This window comes from Strigops habroptila, chromosome 3, assembly GCF_004027225.2.
Source record: "Strigops habroptila isolate Jane chromosome 3, bStrHab1.2.pri, whole genome shotgun sequence".
Taxonomy (NCBI): Eukaryota; Metazoa; Chordata; class Aves; order Psittaciformes; family Psittacidae; genus Strigops; species Strigops habroptila.
Genome location: NC_044279.2, coordinates 55,413,950 through 55,437,255, shown reverse-complemented (window position 1 = coordinate 55,437,255; position 23,306 = coordinate 55,413,950). Strand labels below are relative to the sequence as shown.

Here is a 23,306-nt window from a genome sequence, read left to right as displayed (position 1 = left end):
CTAATTACACAACGAGCTCGAATAGGAAATCCCAGTCGTCCAGGAATTCTAGAAGTCATCATGGACTGGCCAGAGGGCAAAGATTTTGGGATGTCACCAGAAGAGGAGGTGACGCGTGCTGAAGAGGCCCCACCATATAATGAACTGTCAGAGAGTGAAAAGCAATATGCCTTGTTTACTGATGGGTCCTGCCGTATTGTGGGAAAGCATCGGAGATGGAAGGCAGCTGTGTGGAGTCCCCTGCGACAAGTTGCAGAAACTGCTGAGGGAGAGGGTGAATCGAGTCAATTTGCAGAGGTGAAAGCCATCCAGCTGGCCTTGGACATTGCTGAACGAGAAAAATGGCCAGTACTTTATCTCTATACTGACTCATGGATGGTGGCAAATGCCCTGTGGGGGTGGTTGCAGCAATGGAAGCAGAGCAACTGGCAACGCAGAAGTAAACCCATCTGGGCTGCTGCATTGTGGCAAGATATCGCTGCTCGGGTGCAGAACCTGGTGGTGAAGGTACGCCACGTAGATGCTCATGTACCCAAGAGTCGGGCCACTGAGGAACACCAGAATAACCAGCAAGTGGATAAAGCTGCTAAGATTAAAGTGGCTCAGATGGACTTGGATTGGCAACATAAGGGTGAATTATTTTTAGCCCGGTGGGCCCATGACACCTCAGGCCATCAAGGCAGAGATGCAACATATAGATGGGCTCGTGATCGAGGGGTGGACTTAACGATGGACACTATTGCCCAGGTTATTCACGAATGTGAAACATGTGCTGCAATTAAGCAAGCCAAGCGGTTAAAGCCTCTCTGGTATGGAGGACGATGGCTGAAGTACAAATATGGGGAGGCCTGGCAGATTGACTATATCACACTCCCACCAACCCGCCAGGGCAAGCGCTATGTGCTTACCATGGTGGAAGCAACCACTGGCTGGCTGGAAACATACGCTGTGTCCCATGCCACTGCCCGGAACACTATCCTGGGCCTTGAGAAACAAGTCTTGTGGCGACACGGCACCCCAGAGAGAATTGAGTCAGACAATGGGACTCATTTCCGGAACAACCTCATAGACACTTGGGCCAAAGAGCATGGCATTGAGTGGGTATACCACATCCCCTACCATGCACCAGCCTCTGGGAAAATCGAACGGTACAATGGGCTGTTAAAAACTACACTGAGAGCAATGGGTGGTGGGACTTTCAAACACTGGGATACACATTTACCAAAAGCCACCTGGTTGGTCAACAGTAGGGGATCTGCCAACAGGGCTGGCCCAGCCCAATCAGAACTTTTACGTACCGTAGAGGGGGATAAAGTTCCTGTGGTGCACATAAAGAATTTGTTGGGGAAGACAGTCTGGGTTATTCCTGCTTCAGGTAAAGGCAAACCCACTCGTGGGGTTGCTTTTGCTCAGGGACCTGGATATACTTGGTGGGTAATGCGGGAAGATGGGGAAGTCCGATGTGTACCTCAAGGGGATTTGATTTTGGGGGAAAACAGCCAATGAACTCAATTGTACGCTGTTGCCTGCTCTATAACACTTTTATAGCCCACCAGCTAGATATCTTCAGGTCACCAGCCGTTGACCCTCACTTCCCTCCGATCATCACCTCAACCAAGAATGAATTTTGAGGAAACCAGACGAGCTCAGCAGTGACCAGATGAGTTTAGCGGTATCATCAGCAGGCAACAACCCAACACTATGTACCGTCCCTCCTGCCCTGAAAGACTATTACAAGAGATGGAACCTGACATCATGGACTGGATGAGTTCAGCAATTTTACAGGGATTGGTCCATGGACTAGGGAACGATATCTTTCTCTGTGTGTGGGTGTGGGTGTATATATATGTGTATGTATGGGACAGGGGTGATGGTGTGCTGAGAGATGTGGGATCTGAGCATGACGTGAATGGTATGGAATAAGGGGTGGATACTGTCCTGGGTTCAGCTATAGCAGTCATTTTTCTCCTGCTTAGTAGCTGGTGCAGTGCTGTGTTTTTTAACTTTCAGCCTGGGAACAACGCTGATAACACCGATGTTTTTAGTTGTTGCTAAGTAATGTTTATTCCAACCAAGGACTTTCTCAGTCTCATGCTTTGCCAGGGAGGAGGGGAAGCCGGGAGGAAGCAGAGACAGGACACCTGACTCAAACTAGCCAAAGGGGTATTCCATACCACAGCACGTCATGCCCAGTATATAAACCAGGGGGAGTTACCCGGAAGGCCGAGATCACTGCTCGGGTCGGGCTGGGTATCGGTCGGCGGGTGGTGAGCAATTGTATCCTCTCCCCTTGTTATTTCACTAATCATTATTATCATTGGTGGTAGCAGTAGTGGTTTTGTGTTATACCTTAGTTGCGGGACTGCTCTTATCTCAACCCGTGGGAGTTGCATTCTTCCCATTCTCCTCCCCATCCCTCCGGGAGCGGGGGGAGGAAGAAGGGGGGGGGGGGAGGAGTGAGCGAGCGGCTGTGTGGTTCTGAGTTACCGGCTGGGCTCAAACCACGACACTCTGGCACATTCTTGGCAAAGTAGGGTTTGACAGGTGAGATGCGGTGAATCTTGGTGTGGCTGTTGAGGATGTTATCACTCCCTTGATATCTCACGTGGTAGCAGAAGGACCGTGCCTCATCGGCTTTAGCATGCAGTCCAACCCAAACCAACCCTTCCTTGGTGGTTGCAGCAGAGAGGCTGGGTTTGCAGATTGTCAATATGAGCCTGTGTTCTGCTCTGCTAATTCCACTGCAGAGATCACATCTTCCAGGCGCAGGGCAAACAGCTGGGCGGTAACCCCGTAAGTCACTATCGTCAGAGCTCAGACTTTGTGAAAAGCAAACAAGAAAGTTCCAGTGAAAGGGCTAGGATGAAAGTTGCTTTCAAATTTGCTTGAATATTTTCCAAATGCTCCAACACTGCTTGTGTGGCTGCATTCACGTTTCTGATACATTTAACTTGCCTGACAATCTTTCTGGGAGGAGAGCTAGTTTCAGGTAATGATGACTACGCTTCTTAGTGTAGTGCCTGCTAGTCAAGTTTGTAACCCCAGAGAAAAAGACACGGCACAAATCACACATATGAAAGAGATTTAAAAGAGTAAAGAGCTCATAGGGTTTTGGATAAATACACAAAGTTTAGATTCTGGTCCAAACCTCTCTGGTTTGCAAAATGAGTCTGGAAGCATCACAAGAGCAAAGTCTTTTTTTCAGCTCTGGAGTTTCTGGTCCTGACAGGACTTGGGAAGTGACAAGATTCACATAAACAAGGAAGAATGGTATGATTCTCAGGACTCATGAAAGATACTTAATCAGTGTTCATATTAAATACTGAATCAGTGTTTAATCTGAACCTGTCCAGCTAACCTTACCAGTCAGGTTATCTTATCCAGTAGACTAGTGGTTGTTATTTATTATTTGTGCTGTGTTAAGCTTGTGTTTTGCCATATACTGAGCAAGCTCACCTAAAATGCTGATCCATGCCTGCAAGAGTTTGACAAATGAGCAGATGCCAGTCCTGTGAGTTAGCTGCCTTTCGGCTGAAAAAGCTAAATGTTATGAGCACAAAAAGATCACATTTCTAGCCCACAAAGAGCTTCCATTGTTTTTAAATATGATAACTTAGAACTGAAGGATGAGTTTTAAACAAAGATCAGAAGCAAAATCTGTAGGTTTTTAAGGTAATTCAGCTTTAGACCAGGATCCAGGCGTTGTGACCAGGAAAGAAGGAAAAAGACTCTTTCTGCAGTATAACTGAGTATTTAAATAAATAGATGAGTATTAACAGCAGTCTTTGAGATGCTGCTTACGTAAAAGTATGTTCAAAAAACTCCATTAAGTGTCTCTACTACAAATCCACCATTAAAGTGAGATATGGGTCTCATTAAATAATCTTTTCAGCCCCTTGCTTTGTAGCAGCCCATTTCCAGATCTGAACTTTGAAGCTGACCCCTGTCTCTGTGATGGGCCAAACCAAAAGCCAGATCTGAACACCACTGAACTCTGGGAAAGTTCAAATCTATCGTTTGTGGTTCAGGTTGAGCTCTAATTAAAACAGACCAGTTAGAAAAGCAAATGTCTTAAAACCAAAACAAAACAAACATTTCACGTGAAAAGTCTTGAATTAGGCTATATGGTACCAAGTAGTGTTCTTGTCTATCACATGATGTCATGTTCCTCTGACTAACACAAAGTGACAGCACGCACATGCACATGAGATATTTCATACAGACACTTTGAATTTAACTTTGAGCAGGACACACTGTTCACGGAAACAGTTCATGCTGTGCAAAACCCCATCAGCAATCTTATTGCCACTCAGATCTGAGGGTAGTCTGCTGCTTTTCAAACTTTCCATGCCCATCCTTAGTAGCACAGCAGTCCAGAGTCTTTTAAAAATCAGTGCTGCTTTGCCTTCTCTGAGCAAAGCTTATGCCTCATTATGTCAGCAGTAAGTGGAATATTGCCACTAATCCTTGAAAACAAACAAGAAAGTGGTGCTGCAGAAGCTTCAGTTGTGTAAGAGGGCAGGGAAATCCCAGCTAGCTCTCCTGCTAAGAGCTTCTGTTTGTATTGTAGTTAATACTACAGAGTCTGTAATAAAGCAACATGGTTGATCAATGGACAAGGGAAAAGCAAACGAAAGGGAAGCGAACTTGGTTTCAGCATTACTGAACTGCTGAAGTGAAAGAAAATGGGAGAAAACAAGGAGAAAAAGAAAGGGAAGAAGGGAAAAAGTGTTCAAGCCCCATTGCTGGTGTCAGGATGTTGCTCTGCAACAGTAGCTAGAAAAAGAGGGTCTTGGACAGGAAGATTTACTGAAAGAATCACAGCATACATACAGCGAGCACACAGTAAGTAACCAGCAGTTACTCTCCCTATGGGCTTTACTTTCTCTTTTTCACATTACATGTAGGTACTGAACACAAGTATTTTCTCTTTGTGAAATTTGAGTTTAGGCTCTTTGTGGTTAGCTGCTTAAAGTTTCCAAACTTCCTTCATGTGCAAACTAAGTTAATAATCTTACCAGGCCTATTCTACTGAGATTTTTCAGTATGGCCTTTTTTCAGGCCTGGACTCACTTTCTAGAAGACCAGATCCCTACACGACATTTCTGTTCTTTGCTTCCTGTTTGGATAAGAAGACTTTAACAGCAACCATTTTTGTTTGAGAATCCCAGAGTACTTCACAAGTGTGTAAGTGGAGGTTAGTTCACGTTAGTTAAGCCTTTCAATTCCCCACTAAAATTAGTCATCTTTAGTCTCCAGACAGCGAGGTATGAAGTGACTTGCTCAGGGTCACAAGAAAAGTATATGGCACAGCTGAGAACAGAGTCCAAATCCATTATCTCCTGGTCCATGCTTTAACCATAAAATGATAGTACTTCGAACTAGGAGCCACAGGGCATGTGAAAAATGATAGGAACGGAATTATATTGAGCTTCTTGAGGTGATGCCTTCCTCTCAGCTTGGACAAAGAGAATGAAAAATTATTTTATGCATTCCGAATGAGTACTTCTCAGGTTAAAAAACATTCACATGTTTTCATTTTTGCTCGGAGGAAATTTTCAGTTCAGATGTTTCTTTACTGGTCAAGTTGTAATTAAAAGAAAAACCTTTCTCATTAATTATTCTCAAACAATATATTAAATTCTATTTACAGCATCCTCTAAAACATACCAAAACAATAGAAAGAAGTAAAAGACACGCCTATGCAAATGAGTGAGAGACTCACAACATTTTCTTCTGCATCAATTTTATAATGTTCATGAAAGAGGATTGCCAGGAACCTAGATATTACTTTAGAATCTTCTTCAAAACAAGTACAGTAGAATGGGAAGAAAGGCCTACTCATGTCCTACACTTGATAATGGATTGATTCACAGCAAATCCAGATGAATCACATGGTCTTGTGAGAAATATGGCAGAAAATATATGCTTATCCATTTTTGCTGATCTTTCCCTAACTATGGAGTACCAAGTGCTTAGGATTGAGAAGCAGTTAGAGAATAAAAACACTTGACTGTTTAGGAAAGTTCACCACTTTTGCTGTGTAGAATACCCAATGTGATTTTGCCTGGGATACTGGCATTGGCAGTTTTCCAAAATACTTAGACATGAAGACTATCCTTCAGAAATGCGCTGACCTCAACCTTCTCCCAGCTACTTACCATTAATAGCCAGAAACAGCCAACTTAATGAAACAGTAATGCATAAATGCTCTGTGCTGGCCACTTCTGAGTTTGGAGCCTGCTCATTGCCATCCACCATCATCAATTTTTCCTGCTCTTGGTCCCTCTTTTTTTTTTCTTTCTCCCTTTACATGTAGTTGTAGATCTGCTAGACTCTTTCCCACTTCCTCAGGTCCCTAGCCAGGCAGCTGAAAGTCTTCCATCACGGAGATTGAAAACATACTCCATATTAAATGTAACAGAATAGTATGACCGGCAGGTCCGTGTTTCAAACACATTTAATTTATATCACAGATGAGAATAAACAGCAGGGGAAGCAACTCGATGGGTTGCTGGAGGCTGTGGCTACCCTTTCTTGTGGAACATGTCTCTGTCACTTGCTAAATAGGTGCACCATCTGGTGGTAATTTTGGACTTCCACTTGTTCTTAAATTTCCAAATAGCAGAGGTGGAGTTGCCTGTGGTTGCAGCTTTTTTTCTTTTTTTTAGCCAGTATCTGTCTGAAAGTCATCAGCTAAGGCAAATTTTGCAGGTACTACTGGTGAATGAGTACCAAGAATAACCAGGAATTTAAATGAAGATCAAGTTTCCATGTCTGCTATGTTGGGCAAGCAGGTGTGACTTTATGAGAGGACTACATGCTCCCCTGAGAAACATACATGGAGAGGAGGAAAAATTTCATAGACAAACAAAAATCAGATATTAACAAGCTTGATACATAAATAGGGAGTCTAAGCTCCCAGGATAGTCAACTGGGACAGTCATGCAGTCAAATTAAGATCCAAATCATCCTCTGGAAGTGCTTTTCTCTCTTCTTTGACCATACAAGGAATACAGGCTGACTAGGTTCCCATCTTAGACATCTCGTGCAAATGCCTGGAGCTATGTGGTATGAAACTGGTCCAAAGGAAAGAAGTGAGGAAGTGGCTCCCCATTTTTCCGCCTTTGTTGTCTGAAGCCCTTTAGTTCAGCGACAGTGACAGAAACCAGTGCTACCTCTTGTGCCATTCCCTTCAGAAACTGTAAGGTTGCACTGACCATGTCAAATGGGACTTCGGATGGAGACCTCTTCTGAGCGGGATGGGTAGGAACTGAATCAGACAGAAAACAGGCTTCCATGTAGTCATGAAGAAATCAGTGAACAGGTAAAAATAAATCATGATGCATGAGTAAACTTTTTTCATTTTAGCAGCTTGAATAGAGCTTTCCAGTCTACAGCAATTCAGACCATGTCTGTTGAACTTCTATCTAGAGATAAAAGTGTCTTCTCCCAGTGCACCAGTGAGATTTCTGGGGTGAAAGAAGACTACTTAAAGACTCCTCAGCAATCCAAACCCACTTTTTACACCAACACTGGTTAAATATTAGGAATCATCTTTCTTTCACAATCCCAGAAAAGAGAGATTGAACCTCCGCAGTGGAGAAAGCATTATAGATAGCAACAGATTACACATGTGGCTAAAAGTCATCTCCTAGATCCACTTCAATCTTAAAGCCAAATCTGATCAAAACTGGATAACTGCAACAGTTTTTACTAGCTGAAGGGCCCATCATCACCTCAGTCTTTCATGCTGGCTTTCACTATGACTTCTGTGTTCTTCAAACTATTCAGGCATGCATTTAAAGTAAAACACTTTCAAAGCCTCCTTAACAGGACTTAAAATGTAGGGTTTAAAGTTTAGCACATATGAGAACATGACTAAAGTTGTTGGCCATTTTGAATCCTGAGAGAAGAACTACTTTAGCACTACCACATTAGATTTATTTTTTCAAACCTCCAAATAATAGATTATATAGTCCTCTTGCTTGCTTGCTTGCTTTATTTCTTTCATCTTAATTTGACTCATATCAGTAACAGTAATATTATACTTCACAGTTATGGTCATACAATATGTCAGTAAGAAATAAACTTACAGTCATGGGTAATGTAATCCAACGTTAAAAAGTCATGCACGATACTCAAGAAGGAAATTTTGTCAATTAGAAAATAAGGTATTTGTCAGATGTAATATTTTGGGATACTCCAGCTACTTCATTAGAGAAAGAACTTGCTCGTGACTGGAGGCAAGACAGCAAACTGCATAGATCGGCGATCTAAGCCTGAATACTAAAACATTTGCTTGCAAACCAAAATGTACAGATCAACAAATGCTGTTTTTTTCATAATGTTTGTAAATGCCTCTCTGTGCATTTAAAGCTTTTCAATTTAGAAACAGATGGTTTACCAAACAGAATGTATCCCAAAGAATAGGGGAGGAAAGGGAGGGATGCTGCTACACATGTAACTCTGAAGTCTAATGTTATGTTTAGCCTGTCGTTCTTGATCTAGAGGTTGAACTAGACGACCAAACCTATCATCTGTAATTCTAGGGAAGAGATTTTGACAACATAGCTAACCGCAGTAGTAAAGCTCAAGGAATCTCAAAGTCATTAGAACCCCAAGTTATCACAGGATCACATACCAGCAGTTTAGCTGCCGACCCACACTACCTGTCATCTTACGTAAAGAACTTTCCTTGCAGTGGCAAGACTTGGCAGCACCTGCCTGTTTGCAAAGTTGCAACTTTGCAAACTTTTTAAGTTGCAAACTTAAAAAAATCAAATGTTTTATAGTTTATTTCCATTAAGCTAATTAGGTTTTAGCTGAGTCCTTCTTATGAGAATCAGCTCCACTTTGAACTTCTGCTCGTACACAAAAGCCAGGATCCTGTTTAGTGGCTGTAAAATCCTGGCTCTGGTGAAAGCAGTGGCAAAACTTCTACTGGCAGCAATAGGACCAGAATTTGGCCCCCCATCATTTTTTATTAAGCCCAGCACCACTTTATTTAACTTTAAATGTTATTTGCCTTCATGTTTTAAGCATGCATTACATTGTAAGTCATTGACCAATAGGACTGGGACATTGGTGGTAACTAATTGAGTCAGCGTGCTATGGAACATTTGTAGCCAGCAATTTTATTACAAAGTGACGTGAAAAAGATTACATTAAAAGAACATTAATATTCCACGTGAGGCAGTTGGAAGTAAGGAAATGCCCAAATTAATGTTGGTATGCAAACTAGACCTGTTGTGTCCAAGTTTTGGTACAGTATTCAATTAACTAATAGCCTAGAATTTGCATAGTGTCTTTTCCACAGGACCTCTGACTCACTCATCCCAAGGCAAACCAGAAAATTAACATGGAAAATTTTATCCTGAGTAGCTAAAGACAAAGTTAAAAGCAAGAGAAAAGGAGAATTTTTCTTATTGTGAAAGCTGAACAAATGATCGGAGATACAGGTCGTTACAGACTGTCTGTAAGGCCACATTATACGTAACAGCACCCTTTTCCACTACAGCTAATTACATATTTATTAGGATGATCACAGAATGCCAAAAACCCAAAGTACCTGCCCCTCTCCAACAGAATATTTCTTTTCCGTACTGACACTTGAATGGAGCTATTCCATTTAGGAAAAAACAGGTCCATTTTTGAATCCTTGAGACACGATATTAAACTGCATCCCCACATCAGTCCATTGTTTTTTGAGACACCTGGGGTTTAAGGTCACAAGAAGACAGCGTGTCATGCTATGTGATGTCTCTTATCAAGCTGTGTGGTGTGTTATGAAACCATATAGGTTAGAATATATATGGAAGCATATAAGAGTGGAGATCATGAGATACAGAGGCTTGAGTTTCTCCAGTTACAGTTCCCTGCATCAATTTACATCAATGCCCTTAACTGATTTAAAATTAAGTGCTCTAACAGAAATCATGTTGTTCAGAGTCAAGTATGTCAGTGCTTTTTAGTTTTAAAATGTCTACAGAAAAAGATCCATTCCAAGAAAATCTTCATTTTTGTATTAAAATGGAATGAAACAGAAGTTTTAGAAGGTAACACTTCCCTCAGGATGGAAATTCCAGATTTTGTTCAGGTCAACATCTACCATTTCTCATCCAGTTGCAAGCCATGCAGAATTCATGAAATAATTGTATTAACATATTAGTGCTATGTCTGCCTTTTAAAGCAAGACTGCTGCCAAAGAGGTAAATATTTAAATGCCAGCAATAACATTTTAATTTGAGAGAACCTATATTTTTCTTCCAACTCATAACCCTTGAGGGAAAAGAAAACACAACTGAGATACACTTGAACTAGACAGTAGTACCTGACAAAAAGACTAGAGAGTAGAGAATATAAATTGGGAAATATAAAAATTTGTCTATTCATGGTTGAAGATTATTATATGATACGTATTATATATGCTAGGCATTTATAGACAGACAAAGAAAAAGAGATCTAGATGATAACATTAATGTAGTCCCTGCCCACGGCAGGGGGGTTGGAACTAGATGATCTTAAGGTCCTTTCCAACCCAAACCATTCTATGATTCTATGATTCTATGACATCTTTTCTAGTAAAGTAAAACAAAATTTATGACTGTCAACTCATAAATTACAATTGGTACTGCCCATTCACATTTATCTTTTCATCTATGATTTACAGAGTGTTTTGAAAACATTATGAAAGCCTCACCAGATCATTATCAGGCTCTGGCATCTAAGAAATTTTTAACGCACAAAGAAATTATCATCTACAAATTTAAAATTGTTTCACTAAGCTGGGAATCCTTCATCCTCTCAAAATAGGGTGTTTCTTTAATACAACAGTGCTTCCTTAGAATAGAAAGATATTTTTATTTTTCTAAAAACTTCCAAGTGACAGAAACCTGCTAAAATGAGATGATTCTGAACCTACTCTCACAATAGGCTGTCTCCTCAGTTAAAATAATATAAATTCCTAGCACAGTAGTTGTTTCATAATTTTTTTACCAATCCTTCCCAACCTCAGCTACCGCCAGCTGGGAGGTTTATTTTCTTATTCAGATTTGTGTTACTGTCTTGCTTTGCTACTTGTGATAGTAGAAATCTTATCCACCCTTCAACAGTCAGAAAGTATGAACTGTGAATCAACTCCTTAATTGCCTCCAAAGGTGATAAAGCAAATTAAAATAGCAATCTCATTTGCTTTACCTTGTAACTACTAGATTATCACAGCTTTTTTCCCACTGTTTAGCTTTCTATCAAGATGAATTGTACTGAAAAAAACCTGTCCTCATAATGCGGCTTGAATGCCTTAATAGTACTTACCTTACTGCCTGTAGGGTATCTAATATAAGGGCGTGCTCATTGCAGGAAGGTTGGACTATTCTATGATTCTGTGGGTCTTCTTTATGTGGAATAGCCCAGCTTTGTTCCAGCATGGCATTTCTCCCTTAGTAAGGCAACTTGTGGGATAGTCACTGGCATAATTGAAATCCTTCTCTAATAATACATATCTAATAAGCTAGAACAAATATACAGGATATCCTTAAGTTTAAGGGTATTTTTGTTTCTCCTTCCAGCAACAACATGTCAGTTCTGAAAAAAAATGCTCTGAAACATTTTAAGAGATGGGTCTGCAATGAGTGTTTGCAGTGTCAGATCTGGGGGGGGGGGGTGTTGCCTCCTTACCAGCTGCCTCTGCCTGCCTGTCAGTTATCCAGCTGGTATGGGTGGTGGTTCACTATACATGTCTTGGGTTTTTTACTTTTATTCAGCCCAACAATGAGAAAACTCCATCTCTAAATTATGAAGATTTATACATCTTGTGATATAGTAATATGCTTCTATTAAAAACTACCTTTGCATAAGCCACAGCTCATTAAATTAGCCATGGTATTTATAGCATCTAGTAGTTTAACTAAATCACACTTGCAAAGGCAATGGGTCCACATGACACTTTGTGAAATGGACATCAGCAGTCACTCCGAGGCAGCCATATGAGTAATAAAGTCCCGGGTTTTATTGTTGCTGCGTGATCTTCTGGAATTTGCACACAGTCCTGGGACAGATTTCAGCTGATTGAATGCATCCTGTGCACCTCTCTCCTAGCATCCCAGGTAGCCTGCTGCACTAGGAGTTGAAAGTTGATTCCATCCCCTGAGAAGCCACCTCTCACGCTGGAATGCTTTTACTATACCCTAGCACCAATGCAGACATCCAGTTCAAATTACTGAAAACAAGTTTCTTACTGATCAGTTGCTTGGATGCTCAAAGGACCTTGTTGTCTAGCACCATGCTATAGGACAACAAAAACCCAGAAATTTTTCCATGTTTAATCCAAAAACCACTGTGCAATTGAGGTTCACAATAACTGACAAATACCTAAAGCAATCATAGCACCTACTGCTATGACAAAGATAATTACTGCTTTTCCGTCGGTGAAGTGTGTACCCTGCTCTGTATCCTATTTAAAATAATCTAATTCCAACTAGTTTTCCCCCTCCAAATTGTTTCCAGCTGTACGATTCCTTTCTTTCCCCCATATTGTTTTTATTGGATATAATGCAAGTCCGTAAAGATAGATTTTCCCATAATAAACACACAGATGTTAGAATAATAAACATACAGTCAACCTGATATATGAATATTACTAAGTATTAATAAATACATAACTAAGAGCATAAATCAATTTAAAAATTAGAAAATGAGAACATAAAGTAATAGGAAAAGAAATGGCAGGAGGAAAGAAAGGCAAAAAGTGAGATAGAAATGTACTTACTTTAGGCAAACTATCTGGATTCATTTATGGTTCCTTTTATTGATTTGCTGATAGCATTAAAGCACAAGTATGGTTGTGAAGCATTCCTAAGAATGTCGCCTGTCTTCATGTGTTGGAAGTTATCTGCTCATAGTGAAAGTCAAGCTTTCCAAGTTGGCCAACTCATACCATGCTGGACACTACTGTGCTAGATTAATGTATCTGCTTGGATGCAAATTTCCATTTTTGGACAATAATGAGCCTGTCTACTCCTCCCATTTTTGGTAGGAAGTTTTTATGAACATTGGCATCTCGGTTAAACCACCATCATAGCCCAGAATAAAAATGACTGGATTCATATGTGAGTCTGAATCCAAATTTAATTAAGCCTATATATGGCCTGAACCAAGAATAATTTACTGGCTGACACCCCCTCAGCATGTATGATAAGATGCCAACCATTTCTCCACAACACCATCACTTACATATCTTTCATGCCCAATTCCCATGTTCTTTCAGGCCTGCAGCTAAAACATTGAGATCCAATGTGGACTTAGTTACCTGTTTCCCATGCAAATATAGAAGGAATCACTTTTTTAATGAGTATGTTTCTTTGAAAAGATGTTCCCCTCCCTTTCTTTGTTTTCTGTTTGAAATTATGCTGTCATCTTAGTGGTTTATGTGTGCATGTGTATGAATGCATGCTCATATATAACCACAATGTTCAACTTTATTTTCTGATGGTGTTTCTCAAAATTACTTGCAGTCTTCTTCACCTGTGAGTTAATAAAATCCATGAACAGATTTTATTAGCCTTTAAAACTGTTTTTTTCTCTCCCATCCCTCGCCCTTTCTGCCTGGAAAGTGGATCAAAAGTTGAGCAAATGTGTGGTGACAGGAAGCTGCTTAGTATGTTGTTCTCCTAAACCTCACACAGCAAGCAGGGTGCTAGCCTCACTTCAGATTCAGCCTTTCAACGTGCCAGAAAAATACAGATCAATACAAAATGTCAGAGATTTAAAAAAAAAAAAAAAATCAGAACTCTCCGGTTTTTTGTCTATCTGTTGATTCTTCCCTGTCTGGTGTCCATTTCAATGATTTGCCAAATCAATGGCACAGCTAAATGAATACTACTAAATCATGATCATTTTCCACATCACATGTCTGAAAAGGAGACATCTACAGATCATTTTTGATATCTTGACAGCTATATTTCTCAAAACACCTCATTTTTGCCCTGGATTTAGCACTGGTAAGAGCAATCTGTTTATAAGCACATCAACTTGGAGACTTCCAGTGGAAATTGTCAATGCACAAATAATTAGCCAGCATAATCCACTGTCAAAGAACAACAGTAGATTTCAGTTTCGTAATTCTGACTCCATACTTCAGAAGCTGCAGTGCTTACTTTTTTGTGTGGAGTTATTTGCTCCCAACTGTTATTATCTGTAACTTTTAGAGCTACTTACGTGATAGATTGCTTCAACCATCATTTGTGGGAATAGAGACAAGTCCTCAGTGTTCTTTCGCATCAATAACCTGATACAACCAGAGGCTTTACTTTCTAGACCTGGGTCCTTGACTTCAAAAAGTTAAGACAATTTTCTTTCAATGGTGCTTATCAATAATAACAATTGATATATCATTAACCAATTAATTTTTGAACCCAAGAGGTAGTCTTTACAGAGGTAATTTGTTAAAGAGGCTTACAGCAAGAGGAATGATTGGAGAGTGCAAAAGATGACTTTATGTGAGAAGCTGGCATGAAAACTAGGAACGAGTGCAGGGAGGTGATAAATACAAGTACGTACAGGAACAGGGTGAGTCAAGTGAGTGTGGTAGTGACTTTTCTTTGGGGATGGCAAGACTATGGAAAAGTTCCCAGCTATAAATGTACCAAAAAAAGCTATACACAATGCTTGGCTAATTCATTCCATGCTACATCCTTTGTTCATGCTGCTAATTTGTATCTATCCGTCCCTTTTTATCTGGGCTGCTATAAATCTTTCACACCAACATGAATGCCCCATGCCTACCATTTCTGCAATTGTTATTCTGTGCTCTGAACTATTTCAATTGTTTTTTGGTACAGACTCCCAGGTATTATATAGGTGGTACAGCCCTCATTCACTGCAGCACCTCTTTGAAAAAATAGCTCAGCACCATTCCAGCTTAGGTAACTTACTGAAGATTGCTCTGACACAGTAGGATCCCCAGAAGTCACAAGGATCGACATTTGCTCTTGTGTCATGCCTTCCAGCTGCTGCTTGCTATGGCTGGAAGACATGCATGGTTGGAGCATGGTGGCACCCAGGAGTTGGTGTTGGCAATAGATGCACAGCTGTTGGAGAAGCCTCATGTTGGGTGAGGCTGGGGGTTTGTTTTGAATTTTGGGGAGAAGTGTTGCATGGGGATATGAATTAGAGTAACTGTAAATCTGCACTTCTCAGTGCTAGCGGTAGAGCCTTGGCCCAGTGGCTAAAGAGTAGGTCCTCTCTTTCTCATACAGATAAAGAGCAGTTAATATCACGCTATCATAGCCTACTTGCCCTCTCCATCATATGACCTTGATGTTCATATCTTGCCTTGATGTTCATAACTTGCCTTGATGTTCATATCCCTGCTCATTTCAGGGGGATTGGACTAGGTGACCTTTGAAGGTCCCTGCCAACCCAAACTATTCTATGATTCTACGATTGTTCATCTCCCTAAGCAGTTCTGGGAATAGTCTAAATGAGCTTTCCTTTGGGGTGAAGTGAAAAGCATGCCTGCCTTTTTTAGTCTTAATCCTTTCTTCAGTTTGTTCAGGCAGAACCAAATGTCTGATTTAGTGTTTCTGTATGCGTCAGATGCAGATGTGTTTTGTTACACAAGTGAATATATATGCTTACAAGTATCTGGTACCTTTAAGTGGGTTTGGGGTTTTTTTTTTAGCTCTGTCCTTTTTTTATTCCCTTCCCACCCCCAGTGTAATAACACCACTTCCTAAACCCTGCCCTTTTCCTAGATACTGACCACATCATCTCTGGGTGCTACTCCACTACTAAAACAAATAAAGACATGTGGATTATGGGATCCTTTATAGACCTGCATGGAACTCATCTGGCTCAGCTGGCACAGGTCATGTAAACCTCCTCCATCCGTTACAGTATGTGTGGTTTCACACCCAACAAATGTCAAAGCAGAATTCAGCTGCAACTGCCAAGTTTCATCTGTGTTTGCATTAAGCCATAAAAGAACCCACCAAATTCCACATCAGTCATTTCAGAGTTGCAAGAAACCACCCAGGTTCGGTGAAGAGGTCAAGAATATGGTGAACGTTTTGGCAAATATGGCCTGAAAAGTGGCTCAAGAAAACACTGGTTTGTTTCAAACTATGTATACTCTGACCAACCCGTTAGCTGGTCCATCCTGATGCCAAACAATTTTTGTTCCCTGTAGCTCTTATTTTGTATAGAAATGCTAAGAATTATAGCAGAGGCATGACTTGTAGTCCTCTTTAGGCATTTGAACTGCACTCACTTTCAAGGTTTCTGAGAATGAAAGGAGTCTTTCTGGTGAAGAGGATTATTACTCATGAGTACAAGACCAGAGCTGATGAGGTGAAGAGGAGAACAGAAGTGGTGAAAGCCTTTTTCATCAGGAAGCTTAGTGATGACACCGACTCTGGTACAACTCTTCAGAGTGTGCCACTTCAAGGACATCAGTGATGTCACTGAAGTTAAGAGGACTTATTTGTCCAAGGGTCAGAGCGTGGCTGCAAGCATTGGCAGATCAAGATAACATAGCCTGAAAAAGTACAGTGCTAGCGTGCTTGACAGCTATATATTTTCTGGCAGCAACATCATTTTGGACATCAACTTAAGACAAGAAAGCATAAGACCAACCAAAGAGGACCAGACCTGTGCTTCTAATAGTCAAGACAATTGACTAGATGTTATTCTGATTCATTTAAAATTGAAGGTAAAAGCCAAACGTTAGGTTGTTTCTTGTACAAGGTGTCTTGAGAGTGTTTGATGCCTTCCGCTTACACACTTTTAGCAAGAAGCATTATCTAAAGCACTCTTTAGGCAAAAAGCATTATCTAAACAGAATTCAAAATATCTTAGGACAAATGCAGGAAGAGACACTGATGAGCAAATTCCTCACCACCAGCTTTACAGCATCAAAACCAAAATCTACCAATCTTTTTTCTGAAGTTCAGAAAGTTCAGACTTTTCTCTTGGTATTAGTTTAGTTTACTCACTCTTCTTATTATTAGTTTTAGCCCTCTCCACTTCTGTGATTTGGCGTGGAGTAATACTCACAGAATATGACAGATTCTCTGTGGGTGTAAGTCAGTTTCCCTGATGCTAATGGACTGATTTCATTACAACACTTAACAGCTGAGCCAATGTGCCCTTAAAAACCCCAGACCTCAGCCAGACTCTGACTTGCATGTTCTTTGAAAAAATATTCAGTTTGATCGTTGACTTAAGTGTACCTCATCTTTTCATGTCCATTTCACAAGGGCGTTGGAAAAAAAAAAGCCTTGAGCTACAGTAACAACCAAAGTACCATGTAAGTAATTTCCTCTTTGCACAGATGGAATGAAATTATATGCCTTTTTTTTTCACACAGTTTTAATGAGTTCTTATGTCTGACCACATTTAGTTGTGTTGAAGGCACAAGACTCACCCAAACCACTGAATTCAGGAAAGAGGTGCCACCTTAAGAAGGATCAGACACAAGAACAGGCTACAACCCCACTGTGAAGCTGGATGCTGGTATCACTCTGAGCACCCTTGTGAGAGCCACACACTACAAAATGCTATCCCAACACTGAGCAGCAGACAGTATGGAGAATGGTAAGTGGGCAGCCTTTGGGAAAGAGAGGAAAGGTCAGGAATAGGCTAAGGATGCTCAGCTGGGTGATGAGGAAAATAATGATCTCAGTGCTGGAAAATTTTGCATAATCTCCCCTATGAAATAATGTCAGATATAGGATAAATAGAAAGGGATGAATTTAACTTCTGCCGGCTGATAGCGTATCGGGCCAGGGTCCTGTATTATTTTCTTTGATTGGGTTTCCTACCTCAAATCACTTGCAGTATTTTCTTTACAGTATGTTAGCAGCACTAAAATGGATATGTATCACTATCATGTACTGGAAGGCCAGTGTCTTGTATACCATCAGTTAATTGAGACTCTCCCATTGCTTAAGCTTTTGGGAAGTCGGCAGAGGGATTTTAGAGTTGATTTTAGTTCCCTTTTGATCAGTCATAATATGCACCACAGTTATCATGGCAGCCTCTAACAGGATGACAATTGGAAGTATTTTTTCATGAGGTGTGATGACTGTGTCCTTGCATGCCTGTGAAGGCATCTGTGTCATTGCTGGGAATGAAGTTGAACAGATACCACTGACTTCATCTACAGACCACAAGAGATTTTATTCCTCTTGCCAGTTACTTTTCAATGAGCGAAAACACACAGACCACAGTTGTTCTGGGAGCATCACTATTGAAATACAGTAGGCAAATACCAGAGTGTTATACACCTTTTCAGGACTGCAGTGAGAAAGCTAAAAAGAAAACCAGCCCAAACTCATTACTTCAGCACCATATTAGAGACACCCTTACCTACTCGAAGCTCTTGTCCAAAGACTGTTTTCTCTCCAAGTGCGGAGCAGTTCCACCTCCCATACCGAAACTGGTACTGGCACTCATTTATTCCCATTTGTGCCCCTTCCCCAATCACAATGATGGCATCAGGGCGGCTCTGGCAGATTGCTCGCTGCCGAGGGGCCAGGCCTGGGATTTTGTTGCAGATGATATTAGCTCCTAAAGCCACCACGGATGACAAAGCTCTGAAGAAAAAAAGCAGAAAGACACATTATAACCAAATTGAACCCATTAAATGCTTTTGCCATGTGCTGCCATGTGGCAAGCAAGGTGCTGGGCAAAAGGGCAAGGGTTGGAAGTTGGGTTCCTGTAGTTATGTCAACTTATCCCAACCTTTCCGGTCTGGCAAAAGAGGTTGGAAATCTTGCAATAATTCCTGATTTGATTTGTGCCAGAAACAACAGAGAAATGTAATTTGGGCACTTTTGCTTCCAGTCCTACACAGAGCCATCAGCTGATGAGATGTAGAAAGCAAGACATTTGAAAGTGAAAAATTGTGATAATTGATCATCCACAAATCTCTGAAACTCATGTCTGCTTTGAATGGCTTGCATAGATTTAGGCCCAGCATTTCAGTTACTGCAGCCAGTTCATCCATCTCCAATTTGAAACCATTAAGCTCGATTCAGAGAATGACTTGATGCTACCAACCCATTATTACACTCAGGGTATTGGGTGATTCATGGAAGTTCACCAGCATAACTGTGCTTTTAGATCTGGCAAATATCATGGAGCACATAGGAGTGATCCTTAACATGTGCCATCCAGACTAGAAACATTTGTAATTTTCATTCTTCAAGTATATTTTCAGAATTCATTATAAAATTTGCATATAACTTGCACCTGCCATATGTTTTCACTTTAATGCATTTATTTTTCATTTTTCAGCTCACTTTTCAACATCTTTACAGGCTCAATTTTTTTTTACATCTTTACAGGCAACATTTTAAGTAGTAATATTTTGAAAAAAATAAGACAACTTGGGTACACATTCAGTGATGCCTCGTGTCACATCTATTGAGTACCAGCTGGGCTCATGCTGGGATGCTTCAATTGGCTCTGAGCAAGTCAGCAGGACCAGAGGGTTGTATAGCTGTGTTAGTGAAACAGGCCTTACAAAGCGTGGCATGATGGACCTGAGACAACCAAAGCCTGGAAAAGCCCCTGCCACGCTGCCCAGCTGTCAATCCTGCTCCTTGGCTGTGGTGCTGAGAGCATCGCTGCTTCTCAGCATCTACAATAAGTATCTCCACAAACCCTTTCCTCTCTTTAGCTTGTTCCAGCCTGGTATTAGATCATATGGATAACTTAATTTGCCCATCAAATCCTGTTGTTGACTGCCTTTGTAATGTAAAGATCATGCTGGAGCGCCTTGGTTTTAAGTGGAGTTTCAGAGTAACAGAAGTCACCACATATAAATAGGTTAGTAACTGGACACAGATTATCTTCCCCATTATCTTCCTCTCCATCTTGAATACTCACTTAAGCCTTTCTTCTTAGTGTTAAAAATTTCCCTCTAGAAATGCTCCTTTTGGAAAATGCTGACTGAACAAAATCAAAGAATTTTACAGGAATGTATCAACTTCATCGCAAAGGTAAATGCAAAATTACATAAATGTTGCATTTCAATGAAATCAGAGTGTTTCATTTTGCCATTTCAATAAACTGCAGTAAAGCCAGAGCAAATGGGGTGAAATGGAGAATTCTTCCCTGGCCAAAATGAAATACCACGTTTACTGTGGAATGGAAATTCCATGGTGATTCATTCTGCCTTTAATAGGTATTTGTGCATCTTTTCCAAAGTTAACAATCCATGAGAAATTCACCAATTGTGGTTTTTTATTTATGGCTTGGTGAGGGTGTTAATAGGTACAGAGACAAGGTATTGCAAACATAGAGCGTGCATGTCTTGTGGCACTACCTATTAAACAAAAATAAGAACAAAATGTAGTTGCAACTCTGACCACTCACAGCATTTGGAGCAGGAGCACTAGACCTGTAACTTTAATTCATGTTCCCTCTGGGTACTGAGCAACAAAGCTGGAGCATCAGTTGGAACCATGGAGTCCCTAAGATGCAGGTTTTGATCAAAGGTTTTGTTTCTGGACAACCTCTACTTAAACAAATAAATAAAATATTTGAATTATGATGTCTTTAAATCGGGACTTTTCAAGACATGATAATCTTCAAAAAGAAACATTATGAGGTTGATGTAGAAATAATAAGATTCTTTGAATGTTAGGATCCAAGTCTGACCCTTCCATGGTTTTAAAGTTATGACAAAGGAAACACATCTTGTACAAGCAAGTAACTTAAAGATGTTGGGGGATAGGGGACTCTGCAATTACGGCTTAGTGAATGATTCTTCCCTCTCAGGTAGGCTGAAGGGAACCCAGGTCAGCTACTCACTCTCTGCTCGGATGCACAGTCAGCGGGTCAGCTGAGGAAAGGGTGAATTTCTACATCCGTTCTTCAGAGCAGAACAGCCAGGGCTCCCTGGCAGCAACACCTCCTTGGCTTGGCATATGCAGCAGTTCTCTGGCGCCTTTTAGGCTGTGCCGCATAGTTATCCCACCCCCTTCAATTGGCTTTGCCCAAACATCCTGCAAGACCTCCCCACCCAGTAACAAATTTCCCTTGCAGCAGGAGCTGTATCATATACTGACCCTTCTAGGAAAACCTAACCCTGAAGGAATAGAGGGTTGGGTCCTATGAAACAGACATGCACAAGCATGCAAAATTGAAGCTGATGCTCAACACACAGTCACAAGATGCATAGTTCTGTTTCCGTGCCTGCCCAATGGTCATTGGCTTACTGAGTTCATGTGATGAATTTACTGATAAAAAGCATATATAAAAATTATTTTTATATAATAAAAATATTTTTAATCAAAAATAAAAATAATAAAATATATTATAAAAGCTATGAGATAACTTTCTGACATCATATTTTTGAAAGTGCTAAGCCCCTACAGTTTTCACTATTATCTCAAGTTAAGCAGCAAAAACTTCTGACTTTCAAAACATAGGAAAGCAAGACAGAGTTGGCCACAGTATCTACCTCACATATAATTTTCAGTTTAGTTGCTTCCTCTCTATACATTGCTACTATCTCATAATTAGGTTAAAGAGTGTATTCTTTGGACTGCCATTGTTTCTGGAGCAGACCTTGGTCAAAGGATTTTATTTTCATCCAGAAAATAAGCATGATCATATCTGCCTCAGAAAGTATTGTGAGGATATTATAATTATTATGCATTTGTAAAGTTCCTTAATATATTCCTCATTAAAACAATTAAACTGCAATTATTGAGAGTAGAGGGAGTCTTAGGGTTTTTACTATTACTTCCAGGGACTTCCCCTTCTCCAGCCTGCACTTACCAGCATATTCCCTCAGACTTGTTTAGCCTACTTTTAAATTGTTACTATAATTTCAGTGCCAAAAGAAATGCTGAATCATGAAATTGAGGTTTTGGAAAACTTTATTTATATTAAAGAAATGCATTCAACAGCATTTCAAGCTTCCTTTCCACTATTTCTTGTGGCATCCCTCAGTTTGTGCATCTGTCACACATTCAGGAGGGTCGTGCCGTGCTTCTACCCCTTGGCAGGTTGAAGGCTACACTATTTTTTGCTACTAGATGGAGGTTATTTCACTTTATAACTGTCAAAAGGCAGATCCCCATGCTACATTTTGGCATCTTTTGCCATCTAATCTTTCTCTGCGGTGCAAACTTCCTTGATTCTTGTCATAAGGAAATCTGGAGTGCAATGTTTTGTTAAGATTTCTGATGCAGTTTATGGTAATTGTAACCATCCCTCATGACGACAACCCACACACGCTTCAGAGTTTTATGCTGGGTCATCCACATGGGTTATCCAATTAAACATCATCCACATGGGTTTATCTGAGGAAAGAGCATTAGTGGAATAATGTCACATTTCCTAAGCAATTAACAGTAGTGGCTGACATATGGAGAATCTTCACTATCCTTCACCACTTAGTCATTAATCCAAGGGAAAAACCAACACTGAAATTGAGCCGTAATTGTAAAGAGAGTAACATCCAAATTAAAAAGGCACTGGACTAGGCTTGGGTAGGACCACACAGTTCAAACTTCTGACAAAACAAACCTGGCGAGCAATGTTTTGGAAGGCATGGTTTCTGCATCAGAATCCTGAAACATCAAGTGTTTCATTCTTTGAAAAAGTAACTATGACTGCAGTCATAGCAAGCAAAAGTTCATGGCAGTGGGAGATAAGTTTCAGCTTATTTTCTGAAGTAAAGCTTGTTTAATTATCCAAAGACACATGACTACTATGGTGAAAAGTTAAAATTTTCCCTCAAAATGCATTTCCTATTTATGGTTGTGTCTTCTCTCTGGAACCTAAGTAACTAGAGCTTTCCTTTTCACAGAGTTATGTAGAAAAATTGAAAGATCACAACCATGAAAATTACTATTGATTTCAAGCAATTCATAAAAGTAAAGGTCTTTGAAAACACTTCAGAAATTAAACACTAAGGTTGAAGATCTTGCGAGCTGTAAGAATAAAAAATTTAATGCACTATTGCTTGTCAGAATAGGAATGTACTCCTCATTCGTATTTGCTTTCTTGTGTGTCTAGTTTACATTTGCAAAGGTAGGCATTTGCTTAACTTGAGTACATTAGTCATTTCATTGATTTCAAATGTTACTATGTTCTTGCAACTTCAGACTAATTTCTTCCAATATAGGAAGACCATCACTTGAACTGCAGTTTATAGAGGATCTTAAAGTCTTTGCACAAGTGGAAAATATATAAAGTAAATCCTTAGAATGGAAATTTGTACAACTACATGCACTACATGAGGAAAATTCTAATTTTTACTGTTGTTAGAAAAATCTGAATTTTGG

The 23,306-nt window shown here is 40.2% G+C and overlaps 1 protein-coding gene across 1 annotated transcript in view; it reads right to left on the bottom strand.

The window, feature by feature from the left end:
• WNT7B (Wnt family member 7B) overlaps positions 1-23,306 on the bottom strand; it is a 95,265-nt gene that overhangs the window by 30,036 nt on the left and 41,923 nt on the right. The window contains exon 2 of the mRNA XM_030478733.1: positions 18,370-18,596. Within this exon, the coding sequence (XP_030334593.1) occupies positions 18,370-18,596 (227 nt within the window). The remainder of the gene's footprint in view (positions 1-18,369; positions 18,597-23,306) is intronic.